The sequence below is a fragment of the Capricornis sumatraensis genome, chromosome 3 (assembly GCF_032405125.1).
Source record: "Capricornis sumatraensis isolate serow.1 chromosome 3, serow.2, whole genome shotgun sequence".
Taxonomy (NCBI): domain Eukaryota; kingdom Metazoa; phylum Chordata; class Mammalia; order Artiodactyla; family Bovidae; genus Capricornis; species Capricornis sumatraensis.
In genome coordinates, this window is record NC_091071.1 from 49,101,149 (window position 1) to 49,115,265 (window position 14,117).

General features: G+C 37.5%; 1 protein-coding gene across 1 annotated transcript in view; it reads left to right on the forward strand.

Moving 5' to 3' along the window:
- The window catches only part of WDR33 (WD repeat domain 33), a 114,148-nt gene that overhangs the window by 82,840 nt on the left and 17,191 nt on the right, over positions 1-14,117 (forward strand). Inside the window, exons 8-12 of the mRNA XM_068967146.1 lie at positions 11,560-11,686; positions 12,773-12,927; positions 13,016-13,094; positions 13,516-13,626; positions 13,968-14,062. Of these exons, the coding sequence (XP_068823247.1) occupies positions 11,560-11,686; positions 12,773-12,927; positions 13,016-13,094; positions 13,516-13,626; positions 13,968-14,062 (567 nt within the window). The remainder of the gene's footprint in view (positions 1-11,559; positions 11,687-12,772; positions 12,928-13,015; positions 13,095-13,515; positions 13,627-13,967; positions 14,063-14,117) is intronic.

Sequence of the window (14,117 nt, forward strand, 5' to 3'; positions counted from 1 at the left end):
ATAGTTTTGTGGTGGTTTTTTTTTTTTTTTCCTGAGATCTATGAGTGAAATTCTGAAAATTTGTTATATGTCTTCATTTATAATGAGTCTTTGGCTAGATACAGAATCCTACCTAGATTCCAGGCTGTCCCCCCACCCCGTTTTAGCACTATCAAGGTTTTGTTTCTGTGTCTTCTTGCTGCCAGTGTTTTGATGGGAGGTTTTATGGTAGTTGTGGAATGGCGCTCAGTTGGGGTTTATCTGATGTTTTCCTCATGACTGGCTTTGGTGTGGTGTTCTGGAATTCCGGGAGGGAGGTCGTGGAGGTAAAGTGCTGCTTCTGTCACAGCAGAAGATGAGGTGTATGCTGTCAGCATGACTTAATGTTGACCTTGATCACCATGTTGAAGCAATGTTTGTCAGAGTTCTCCAGTGTAAGGTGACTTCTTTCCCCCTTCTCCATACAGTTCTCTTTGAAAGGAAGTCTTGAAGCACAGCCCACACCTAAAGCACTGGGAATTAGGCTCCACATCCTTGAGGGTAAACCTAAGTTGTTTGAAATTTTCATGTATGAGTGATTCAGCTGCTCTCCTCCTCTTATTTATATCAGTATGGACTAATGGATATTTATTTTATTGGAATATGTTTTCATTATGATGGAAACTAGGTAACATGACCAAGCTTCCAGTTGAGGTTTTCTCCATTGTCTATTTCTGCTTTGGAATAGAAATGAAAATAATGACCAAGATCAATTGGAGTGTACAGCTGTATCTAAATATTATTTTGTAGAAAAAAATTCTTACAGTTAGAAATTACACAGCCTGCAGGGACTCATGTCATATACACTTACCCCAGCAGTATTTAGGGGTTCACATAACCTTTCTGTTCTGATATAGATAAATTTGTTTAACTTTGCCATTGTTACCTTCCTTTGTTCCAAGGCATGAGTAGTAGTAGATGGGCAGAATTATATAGGGAACCACATTTACCAAAAGTGTGCAAATATTCCCAAAAAGATTCTGGCAAAACTCAAGAGATTCAGAGTACAGTTGATACTGTGCATGGCTGTGATTGCCCTGGGGTTAATAAACTGTACTTTGACCTGTATTATGTGTTGCTTTTATCTATCTAAACTTTCAACTTAAAAAAAATGGTCTCTTTAATATGTCCAGCTGGGTGAATCATACTTTTTATCTGTTTTTTCAGAAGGAAAGCTTACCTTTGAAGTACCCAAAAGTATCATTGTAAATGGTTTGTTTTTTCTTCTTTATTAGGAGCTTCAATTAGGAGTTCTCTTCATTCTTGGCCAAGGTATCTTCTGGCACTAATAGCTTTATTATTAATGTTGCATAGGACTGCTCTTTCTGGTAGTCCTATTGATTCTTTTAAAAAGTTTTTTTTTCTTTTTTTTACATTTTCTTTCTAATTTTTCAAGCAATGACTATATGCGTTTTTCTTGACCCTTTAAAAGAATATTGTACCATCTGTATATTACTGTTGAATTATGTATGTGCGTAGAAACGTTTACTAGAGAACCTTTGACGAGCTAATTACACACAGACACAGACACACACCAGTGTACCCTTTCTTATAAAGGACTTTGCTGCTGGTTTTTGCACTGTATGAGACACCGGTAATCTCCCATCTTAAACAAATAAATGGCTGAAGTGCTTTGTAATATTTATTGTTAACATTCACCAGTGGGGGAGTATATCAGCAATGAGGCCGAAAGAATATTTGGTTGTTGCATTCTTTCCCTTTAATCTTCTTTGATAAATATTCTCCAAAATAGCCTTGTATTTTTTGAATACTTTAAAATTTTAATTGGACTCAAATTACGCACTTAGTCATATATTCTTTTTTTTTTCATTTTGTCAGAAGTAGTTACATGGCATTAATTTTATGTATGTTTGATTTCAATTTTTAATGTACTTGACAATTTCTTTTAGGTCAGCTTTTGTCAGTACTATGTACTGGTACAAACACATGGTACAAACATATAGAAACCATTTTCCTTGCCTATGCAAATTAAATATGTAAGTTAAGCAGAAGGTTGGCAAATTTATGATGTGCTTCTGCTAAGTTGCTTCAGTCGTGTCCGACTCTGTGCGACCCCAGAGACGGCAGCCCACCAGGCTCCCCTGTCCCTGGGATTCTCCAGGCAAGAACACTGGAGTGGGTTGCCATTTCCTTCTCCAATGCATGAAAGTGAAAAGTGAAAGTGAAGTCACTCAGTCATGTCTGACTCTTAGCGACCCCATGGACTGCAGCCTACCAGGCTCCTCCATCCATGGGATTTTCCAGGCAAGAGTACTGGAGTAGGGTGCCATTGCCTTCTCCGAATTTATGATGTATCTACTTCTATTCCATATGAGTTTTTCTGTTTGTATACTCTATGCTCTTCTGACCCTGTATCTTCCACAGTTTTTTATAACCTGAAAAACACTTTTGTGTTACCTCTCAGCTCTGTCAAACCCTTACCTTTTGGCTTACATATTTATGAATTTGAAAAGAAGTACACATTACAGATATGGTTAAAGGGCCTTTTACTTGTTCCTCTCCTGCTCCAAAACTGTCTGCTGACCTGAATTTACATTCATCATTTCAGCTAGCATTTCAGAATTTTGCAGATTGGTCTTTTGAGGGACTTGGAAGTATTCTGAGGAAGAAAGACTCATGGTCAGATTCTCACCTACTGATGTGTCATATACATTGACAGCCTTGTAAGCCCCTCAGACATGAAGAGAAACTTGTCAGTCTTTACAGTTCAGCATTGCCCAGCTGTTTGACCAGAGAAACCCTTCACCCATGATTCTGTGCACTGTTGTTGCTTAGAAGATGCTTTGTGTAAGCACTGCCTAGAGGTGTACTCTTTCCAAAATGTATTTTCCATTTAATTTTATAGTTTTTTTTAACTAACATACCTTTCTGGATTTAAATGACAAAGATAGTAATTACTCCCAATTGATGTTCAGTGTTGGATCAAGTTTAAAATCATTCTACAAAAAAGGAAGGTAAAAGTGCTAATAAATTGCATATTCATTGACCAATGTACAAGTAACCTTATGTTCCTTAATTTTTAAAATTCTTAATTCTGCTGATCTTCTGAAATGTCTGGCTATGGACCATGACTACATATTCCTTTTGCCTTAAACTGATCTGTTATATTTTCTGTTCTTGTGGCTGAAAGTAGCTTGAGTTTGTTGTTAATGTTTGACACACTTTCTTGAATGCAGTTCTTCAACTGTCAATATTGTACAAAGTGGTACTTGAATTTTGTTTGCTTTTTTTCCTTCCTGTATTAGAAAATCTTGGTGTTTTGTAAGCTATGTATGAAAGAAAACTTTCTTAAGATTTGTTCTCATAATGATCTGATCCAGGAAAAATAAAATGGGGAAATGGACACTATTTCTGACCTTCAAATAAAATTCTGTATCTGGCTTTTCAGACTGTTCGCCAAGCCTTGGGATATATGCACTGTCTTAAGGCAGGGCTGTTTACCCATGTGGGCTGATAGGTCCCTTAGGGTCTGGTGAGGCTGTGAAGGAGAGATGAGGTTCTTGAAAAATGCACAGGGGCACTAAGTTCACATACAGTTTCACAGAGGCCAGGGAACATCCTGTAAGGGAAGATCCAAAAACAGACCTTGTTCCCTTGTTGGCTTCTAGCCTTCACTGCACTATACTTTATGATTCTGGGATAGGAAATTATTAATAAACAGGAAGGCTCCAGTTTCTACAAAAAATAAGCCTAGAGCTGTTCACCAAATAGCTAAGGACATCTATCCTGTTATTCCTAAAATTTTAGGATTTATTAAGGAGTCTCTGCATTCTATTTCTAGGATAGCCTTTAAAAACAATAAGATCTAAACATTTCATCATTAGGAAAATTTTTTTTCTTGCATTCTGCACCTTATTTCAAGATAGTTATGTAACACTTATTTTAAAAGGTTTTTTGTTTGTTTTGTGGACAGCTATCTCTAAAAAACCTGTATTCATTTTTGCTGGCTTAATTTCCATCTATATTCAGAAAACTTTTTTAAGCATTAACTTTTGAAAGCTCTTGTGGCCTGGACTTTGCGGTTCCACAGATACTTCCCCAGAGTTCAGTTCTGTTTCGTTTGCTGATCACCTACTTTAGAGACTGAGCACCTCTAATAGGAGCCCAATAAGTACTGTTGAGCACCTTTATTGTGAATTAGTGAACAAGTGAAAGACAGATGAATGTGTGAAAGAATAATCAGGTGGAATAAGTAAAATCATTGTTAATCTCCCCATTCAGCATGAATTCTAATGCACAATTAATGGCTTGTTTCTGCAAGCAAGTATTATGAAGTAGCAAGCTAAGCAATTCTGGATGCCAGACACTGGCTAACCCGCAAAGCAAATGCCACCTGGCTCCCAGAGATGCTAATTCTGCCACTGTTCATTTAGCGAGGATCCTGAAGGAAAGTTTAGCTACCAAAGAAAAGCAGAACTCACTGCCCTCAAAACTTAAGTTTTGAGAGTAACCCAGTATGATTAGATTAATTTGGAGTTTCTTTGGGTGGAGTTGAGTCATGGTTGCCACATTTAACAGGACCTTGCTCTTCAAGGTCAATGTGATTACTTCTCAGGTAAAAGGAATTCCTATTTTTGTGTTTAGGTTTCACCCCTAAATTCTTTCCATATTTTCAAGATGGAAAGATATTTAGAAGTTTTCCTTCTGCACCCTTCTCATTTACACTTGTGCAGGCAAATTTGATAAAAGAAGCTCTTTGCCCCTTTATATGGATGTTTTATATTTAGTGAGGTGAAGGGAAGATTGGACATGGGAAGGAGGCAGTCCTGGCTACCAATGGTCAGTAGACTAACCCCAATAGGCCTCAGCTTTCTCTTGTAAAACTTTTACAAGACTATAATTTTGCAGATCTTCACTAGCTCAAGTATTGATTGAAGATAATTTTTTGTTGTTGCTGTTCATTTTGTAACTGAGATAGTAAATAAAAATAATGTGATTATGGAGATTTAAGAAGAAATTTTTTTTTTAATGACTCTCTAAATCAGTGTTGTCCAATAGGACTTCATGTGGTGATGGAAATATTCTATATTTATGCTTCCAATATGCTAGTCATTAGTCACATGGGGCTGTTGAGCACTTGAAATGTTGGTAGGGTGACTGAGGGACCTATTAAAACATTTAAATAGGCACATGTGGCTAATAGCTACTATGTTGAACAGTGCAGGTTAAATTTGTAAGTATTTATAAGCATTCAAAGGGAGTCTCACATGTAGATTTATCATGACAGTCTTGTTTTTCATTTGATGAGTTGCAACTGGGATATATTAGAATTTGGCAGTTGTACCTCCAAGTATCAATATTGAAATCTTTCTTCAAGCACAGCCTCCATTTCTAGTTGCTGTCAAATACAGCCAAGCTGGGCTTCCTTGGTGTCTCAGAGAGGAAAGAATCTGCCTATAATGCGGGAGACCTGAGTTCAATCCCTGGGTCAGGAAGATACCCTGGAGGAGGGAACAGCTACCCACTCCAGTATTCTTGCCTGGAAAGTTCCTGAACCGAGAAGGCTGGCAGGCTACTGTGTCTGTGTGTGGTCTTTGTGGTCACAAAAAGTGGGATACGACTGAGCAACTAACCCTACTACTGCTTCTACAACCGAGATACTTGTTACCTTTCTCAGGGATCCTAGAGCATCACTGGCTTCTTACAGCTCTGCCATCCTAATGATGATTGTATGGGTTTGCTACAATCTACCTATAGACTCCTGTCAGTCCCCTACAGGTCTACACATTGTTCCTTTATAGTATCTGGAGCAGGTTTGGTGGTGTTGAGAGTTTTATCTTTGTATTTTTTATAAGCTTAAACCTGAAACATTTAAATGTCGCTTTAAAAAATACTTTGTCTTTCATTGTCAAAAAGTTTTTAGTCCTAAAATCTTGAGCCATTAGCAAGATGTTTTTACTACTAAAATATCTAGGTCACTAGGCCAATAAAAGTTGTCATGTGGATGTATTAATTGCTTTAGCATTAAAAATACTGCATTCTTGAAATTTCCATGTTTGCGGATAACAAAGCACTTTGAGTGATTCTGTCTTGAAATGCTGTATCTTTGAAATGATAAAAATTATCGTAAAGGCGTTCTGTAGGAATAATGGTTGAAATTCATAAGCCATGTGTTTGGGACTCAAGTCATTTTTCCATGAGATAATAATTTATATAAGGTTAAGTTTTTATATATGGCATGCCAGGTCACAAGACCTTTAATATCTTGGAACTTAATTCAGTCATACCAAGTCCAAAAGCTTTCAATGAAAACTTGCATTCCCACCGAGGCTCTGAAGTGTATCTCCCTGGGACCCTAGGCATTGGTTAGTTCCGTACTGACAAACACAGGTGCTAACTGGCATCAGTCAGTCCCTTGAGTTTTAACTAGAAGGAAACCAGAGGCAGTTGCCTTTATATAGAGTAATAAAAGCACATGTTGGAAATTTCAATCAGTATAGAAGAGTAAATTGCTTCTTAAACCCATACTGTTTCTTCTCCCTAAACTGTTTATGTTTTCTTCTTTACAAATGGAGCTAAATTACACTTTGCTTTTCTGCTTAAGATTTTAGAAACCAGGTTTATTGAGATATAAATTACTTATGGTAACATTTTGGAGAAGGTGATGGCACCCCACTCCAGTACTCTTGCCTGGAAAGTCCCATGGACGGAGGAGCCTGGTGGGCTGCAGTCCATGGGGTCACGAAGAGTCGGACTCGACTGAGTGACTTCCCTTTCACTTTTCACTTTCATGCATTGGAGAAGGAAATGGCAACCCACTCCAGTGTTCTTGCCTGGGGAATCCCAGGGACGGGGGAGCTTGGTGGGCTGCCGTCTATGGGGTCATACAGAGTTGGACACGACTGAAGCGACTTAGCAGTAGCATGGTAACATTTACCCTGTTTAGGTGTACAGTTCTATGAATTTTAACAAATATATGCATGATAATCAAGATACATAACATTTTTGTCCCTCCAAAAAGTTCCTTCCCATTGCTTCATTTTTGTAACCACCACCGTAATTAAGTTATAAAGTCTATCACTCCAAAACATTTCCTCTTTCAGTTCCAACCTCAATTTTAATAGCTGTATTGTATTCAATTATATTGATGTACCTAAATTTTTCTAAATAGCCCCTTATTGATATAGATTGTTTCCAGTTTTAGAATTCAAATAAGGTCCAATAAATACCTTTAAATATAAATCTTGGTGTGCTTTTTACAGCTGCAATCATATGGTAGATTCTGACCAGAGGGATTACAGAATTAAAGGCTGTAAGCATATAACATTTTGATCGGGCCAAAAGCCCCCGGAAAGCTGTCCTAATTTCCTTTTCAACCAGTTGTGTATAAAATGTCTATCACTCATTAACAGAATCCGCCTGCCAGTGCAGGAGACATGGGTTCGACCCCTGGGTGAGGAAGATCCCTTGGAGAAGGAGATGGCAACTCACTCGTATTCTTCCCTGGGAAGTGCCATGGACAGAGGAGCCTGGAGAGCTAGTCCATGGGATTGCAAAAGAATCGAACGCAACTTCGTGACTGAACAACTATCTTAACACTGTGTCACCAAAATTAATTTTTGCCAATTTGATGGATAAGGTATTACCTAGCAAAGTAGCTTGCATTTTTTTCTCAATTTTAGAGCACATCAGAAAGTTCATACACACAGTATCTACCCATGTTATTTACGACTAAAACCACAATATTTTAGGAAATGTGGATAGAAAAATCTTACCTTTATTCTCACAGTTTCTGTAATTTTCCTTTCCTGCTTATCTGTATGCACATTTGTGTAATAATTGTTTATGTGCATTTTCACAATCATCCTTACAGCACATGCATGGTTTGTGCATGTACTGTGTGCTGTTTTAAAAGTCCACTTTATTTCATGAGCATTTTTCTTTGTTCCCAGAAGCTTCATTGCAGTAGTTGTGTGTTTCTTCTGTTTTGGGACTGTGGCACAGTTGATTCAGTCATTCCACTTCTAAACTATTTTATACTTTTTTTACTATTATGAACAAGGCTTCGAATACCATGTTTTGAAAATAAGTTTTAAAAATCTTTAAAATTATTTTCTTAGGATAAATTTCTACTTGTTTGATTCTTCTGGATCTAAATGTGTCATATTGACAGGAGAGGGTAGAATTTCATCATTTGAAGTAGTTTTTGTCTCTTCATTGGGAATTCAGTAACTTGTTTTCCTGGGGAAGGAATCAGTTGCATATTAGTTTCCTTCTATGCCAGCTCAATCTATTTCTTTTCTTCTTTTTCATGAAAAATTATGAAAATGATTTATGCTACTTGTAAAGATTTCAGAAAGGTAATCAATCCATTAAGTAAATTAAATTTTTAACTGAAGTTTTTTCTCTGAAGATCAGTTGTTTTCAGTATTTTAAAGTTACCAAATGATTTGCAGTAAGCTGTCCTTGCCCTTGCCCTCTCCGTGCCCAGCTCTCACTCTTGTGGCAGTCAATATTGCCACATTCTTGCGCGTCCTTTCAGACACATCGTCTGCACTCGTGAGCAGATGCACGTGTCCTCTGTGTGTGTGTGTGCGTCTCTCTCTGTTTAAGCCACAAAGGTTAGCAAGCTACACATACTTTTTGTAAATTCTTAGATTATTTGTATTTATTTTTTTAAGTAGATAATATATGTACGTTTTTCAAAGATAAAATAATGTAAAGATTTGCATAGTCCCACTTGTATTCCAGTACCCTGTCTGAAATGTACCATCCTTTGGTGAGTCTTTATGCATAGAAAAGCAAATACTCAGTAGGAAGGTACATATTTTTGTTTTCCTCTGTAACTCTCAAACTGACCTTTCACATGTAATAAGGCAGTAGGGAATAGATGACGAGCAGTGGCTCGGGGGCCAGCTTGCTGAATTCATATATCTGCTCTGCCACATATCAAGTGTATAATTCTGGGCAAGTTAGTTAGCCTATCTGTGCTTTGTAATCAGATGTAAAATTATGGCTCAGTATACATACTCTGCTTAGAGTAGTACACATGAGTATATGTGTTTGCTAGTGGTATTATTTTTATTATTAGGGACAGTGGCCAATAAAATAATATTCAAGAATCAATCCAGATCAATTTAACTTCAGGGGAGCCTGGTAGGCTGCCGTCTATGGGGTTGCACAGAGTCGGACATGACTGAAGTGACTTAGTAGCAGCAGCAGCAGTGATATATATATGAATATGGTGGCTCAGACGGTAAAGCGTCTGCATACAATGCGGGAGACCCGGGTTCAATCCCTGGGTCGGGAAGATCTCCTGGAGAAGGAAATGGTAACCCAATCCAGTATTCTTTCCTGGAAAATCCACGGAACGAGAAGCCTGGTAGGCTACAGGCCATGGGGTCGCAGAGAGTCGGACATGCCTGAGCGACTTCACTTTCACTTTCTTTTCAAGTTCATTTAACAAAAAGGGATAATGGGATTTCTCACTTGTTTGAATTCTATTTAAATATTTCAGAAAACTCAAAAACAAAAGTAAAGCAACTAAAATATACTTTGTTGTTCCTTTTTTATGGGTTGATAGGGATTTTTTTGGGGGGGGTTGTTTTTGCACATATGTTTTTAAACATACACTTACTTTATGTAGTAAAAGTGTCTCAGAGAAAGTAAGGTAGAGGTGACTGCTGAGAATATGAACTTTTTTTGCATAGTGTATCACATTAAAAAAAATACTTTCTCATGTGCTTTCTACTCAAATTTGGTAAAAATACATATCTATATAATATATAATTTTAGGTGATAGTGACCCATAAAGTTTTAAAATTCTATAGCCATATGTTTTAAGGATAAAGTTATTAATGACATTTAAAGTTCTTAAGGCAAACAAGGGGCTGGGAGCTTGATTTATATTTCTATCCAATTTTTCCATCCTCAGTTCTTAATAAAAAAAATTAAGGGAACAACAAAACCTCTTTCCCCTTTCCCTTTGTTGGTTACAAAATAATATATATTTATTGTAGGAAATATAAAAGCAGAAGGCAGAGAAATAATTACCTTGAAATTACTATTCAGTTTAATATTGTAACAGCTTGGTATCTAGGCTTCTTGCCTTTTTTCTCTATGTAGCTGTGCACACAGTCCCTCATGTTATTAATTTGTTTGCCTTCTACAGTGATGGCATCAGGAATGCTATACACAGTTTTTTTAAAAATAAACTTAGGATCATGATCATTTTAATCATGCTGTTATCTATGAAATCATTTATAATAGATGTATCATATTCCATTGAGCACATATGCCATACTGAAATTTAATTTGTAGTATATTTCCTACTCAAGAGCATTTAAAAATAAACGATATCAGTAAATATCCTCACAAATCAAATTTTATGGACACACATTATATCCTTATGATCATTTCTGAGACATGGAGTTATTGGGTTGTAGGACAGACTCTTTTTTTTCATGCTTTTTCATACACATTGCCAAGCTGCTCTCCAGATAGTTGGCATCTTCCGAGTGCTTACTAGCACAGGGATGGTCTCTAGTTAAGTCCTTGCCTATTTGAGATGCGAATTCCCTTTCTGCATATTCACTCTCCAGTGCCTCTAGAACCATCTCGTCTTCCTTCCTTCCCGATTTTTCTGTTCTTCTGTATCCTTCCTCCTTCCCACTTCATAGAAGCCGGATTTGATCCAGGTTAGAGATGGAGCTCTTTCAAATGCTATTTACCTTTCTCCACTTGCTTCTTAGTGCATTTGCTGTATAAAATACTCTTGAGGCTCTTCCTATAGCAACCAAGTTTTCGAAAATCATGCTCTCTTTTTTTTTTCAGTTTTGTAAATTCTGTTTTTTGCTTTAGTGATTTTTAGTAAGCTTAGTCTGTTATGCGTGTGAAGTAACCACAGTGGTTAAGAGAACTACTATCCCTAATCCAGGAGACTGGGTTCAGGTTTCAGCTCCTGTTCTTGTTGAGGAGAACAGCTTTCCTCAGGATTTTGTGAGGATTTAAAGAGGTGATACTTGTAAGTGCTTCATACACTGCCTATCATACAGTGAGCACTTGATTGTCTAGCTTTAATTATCATCTCATCTGACATAAGTGTGAGTGAAGCAGGGATTATTTTTCTCATTCCATATTTCACGAAATGGTATCAGAGAGATGGAATGCTTTTCTTATTGTCATGTCTAGAAAGTGATGATGTCTGGATTTATAACTTTCGATCTGTAGGGTCTACTGCAAAGTAGGAAGGCTAAAGTGAACAAGAGTTGTTTCTAATACTTAGGATAATACATAGAAGATCATGAAAAGTTTGAAAAGCTTTACATACAGGGGCCTGAGAGGTAAAGCTTCCACAAAGTCTTGACTGGCCTACCAGCAAGTAGGTGAGAATAGATCTAGAGGAGAAATGGTTCCTGTGCATTGTGGCATAGAAGGGGAGGTTGCATTTTAAAGTTTAAGAAGACTGAGCACTAGGATCAAGACGTTTAATAGATCTCTCTACTTTGGTTTAAATGAGAATGGAGTCCTGTTTTAAATATCTATGCTGATTAGGTTTTTATCTTAACTTGTTTCCGACAGGGCACGGTGCTGATGTGAAGTGTGTAGACTGGCATCCAACAAAAGGGTTAGTTGTTTCAGGAAGTAAAGATAGTCAACAGCCAATCAAGTTCTGGGATCCCAAGACTGGGCAGAGTCTTGCAACACTGTAAGTGATAGGAACCCCACCTTGATCCTTCAAAAAAGGGGAGCATAGCTGACTGAATTGTTAACTATTAGCCTTCTTTCCTCTCAGGTATTCCTGAAAAAGTAGTGTAGACAGTAGATGGACTCTTATCTATAGGCCTTTTATTTATTAAATGTGGTTTCTCTCTAAATTCCTCAGCAAGTCAGGCTTGATGTAAATTTAATTTGGGTATCGGGGGGTGAGGGGTAGGGAGGAGGTGGTTATTACTACCACTCTAGATTACTCATAACATTGATACACTTGGCACTGTATGGAGTTGATATGTGTGCCATGTGTTAGACAGCCCACCTTTCTCCTTCTCCCTACAGCTCCTCAGAGAGAGGTTTTCCCTCTGTTTTTAAATCAGTTCTCATTTTTTTTGTCTGAGGTGTTTAGTTACAATGCAGCCACATTGTAAAATTTTCTGTTTGACTCATCTGTGAATATTCACAGTTCATTTAATATGTTGTTGATTTTTTTTTTCTGACTAAGCAGCTGTCTTCTAGTCCCTCTGATTGAGAACTAAGCCTTGTCCAGAGTGAGCTGGTTGGCAGCAAGCCTGCCTTGTTGCACAGCTCCAGTGGCCACAAGCAAATAGAACACCTTGTTAATGGTGCTCCTAGGAGACGTGTGTTGTCCTGGCCTCAGTAGTTGCAGAGTCTTTAGTCCAAATTAACCCTCAAACTGTCTCAAAGTTCTTTTTAAATGTTTGACTTAATAAGAGCAGTTTATCGAATTTATAAAATTTAATGAGCTTTATTGAATATTAATTGATGTGTCCAAGTGCTTTCCTTGCTTCACAGATAAAGTTTTCTACCCAGTTGAAGTTCTACTGCTGTTTTAAATTGGTCAGTAAAAACTGCTTAGATAATGGACATTATTTCTGTCTTTGACCTATTTCTTCCACGTATATTTTAACTGTAGTCCTGTAATGTCACATGCGTTATTACTTCTAGGCCAAACTTCTTGCCATCTTGACTACCATGTGCTTTTCAAGAAAAATGACCATTGGTTTACACTTGTTTTGAATTCTGACCAAGGATTATTTTCTTGGTACTTTGTTTCTAGTCATGCCCATAAAAACACAGTAATGGAAGTGAAATTAAATCTCAATGGCAACTGGCTACTCACAGCATCACGTGACCACCTCTGTAAACTTTTCGACATCCGAAATCTGAAAGAAGAGCTTCAAGTCTTCCGAGGTCATAAGAAAGAAGCTACAGGTCAGTGGCTATGATATGCTTCTCATTCTATTACTGTAGAATTCTGACATCCTAATAATTTTGTCTTTCTCTATGTTCTTGTTTACAGCTGTGGCCTGGCATCCTGTTCATGAAGGACTTTTTGCCAGTGGAGGGTCTGATGGCTCTTTGTTATTTTGGCATGTTGGGTATGTGGCACTCACTATGTAAAGAAGTTGTAAGTTTTATGAAGACCGCACCCGAAAGTGAAAAAAATGAGAGTGTGGTGTATTTTTTTCTGAGTGTTCATATGTCCTGTATCTGTAAACCCAGTTTGGAATAGAAAACATAGCACCTCTCTTTCTGGCTATGGAAGTCATAAAGGGAGAGGAAGACCAACTTCCTTGTTTCCTGTGATAAGGTAATTTCTAAGGCATTTCCCCTCTGAGCTGCTCTTTGGAAAGATGTTACTGATCACAACTTGGTACCTCTGAAACATGTGGAATTGACCAGATTCAAAGTTACCAAGTTTGGTAGCTTTGTATTACGCTAAAAGAAAGTACCTTCTTTGGCGGAGGAGAAACTGAATAACTTTTGTGAAAAAGACTGCTTTCTGTGGTGCCCTTACAGAGTAGAGAAAGAAGTGGGTGGAATGGAGATGGCCCATGAAGGAATGATCTGGAGTCTGGCTTGGCATCCCCTTGGACATATTCTCTGCTCAGGCTCAAATGACCATACTAGGTAAGCTTTATGTCAAAAGTAACAAGGAATTGCTGTGTTTATGGAGCAGCTGGAGATAAATGCATATTTAGTTCATTCGTACATGAATGTATTTATTTATCTTCTAACTTACTTTTAACGACATGTTCACAGTGGTTTATAAATACGTATATTACAAGGAGATTGAGTATTGAGTATGACTTTGTTATTTGAATCTTTCTACATTAAACATTTTTAGAATAAGGCATTTTAAAACTCTGTTGTTTTTGCCAGAAGACTACTCAGTACTACTGTTAAGTGCCCAGAGATACACTGAAACTCTGCTTCTCTCCTCCTCCCTCCAAATGCTTTTATTTTGACAGCAAATTTTGGACCCGAAACCGACCAGGTGATAAAATGCGAGATCGATACAACCTCAACCTATTACCTGGAATGTCTGAAGATGGAGTGGAATATGGTGAGGTTCTCGCATGTTTATTCTTCTTTGAAATATGATATTCTGTAATAAAAGT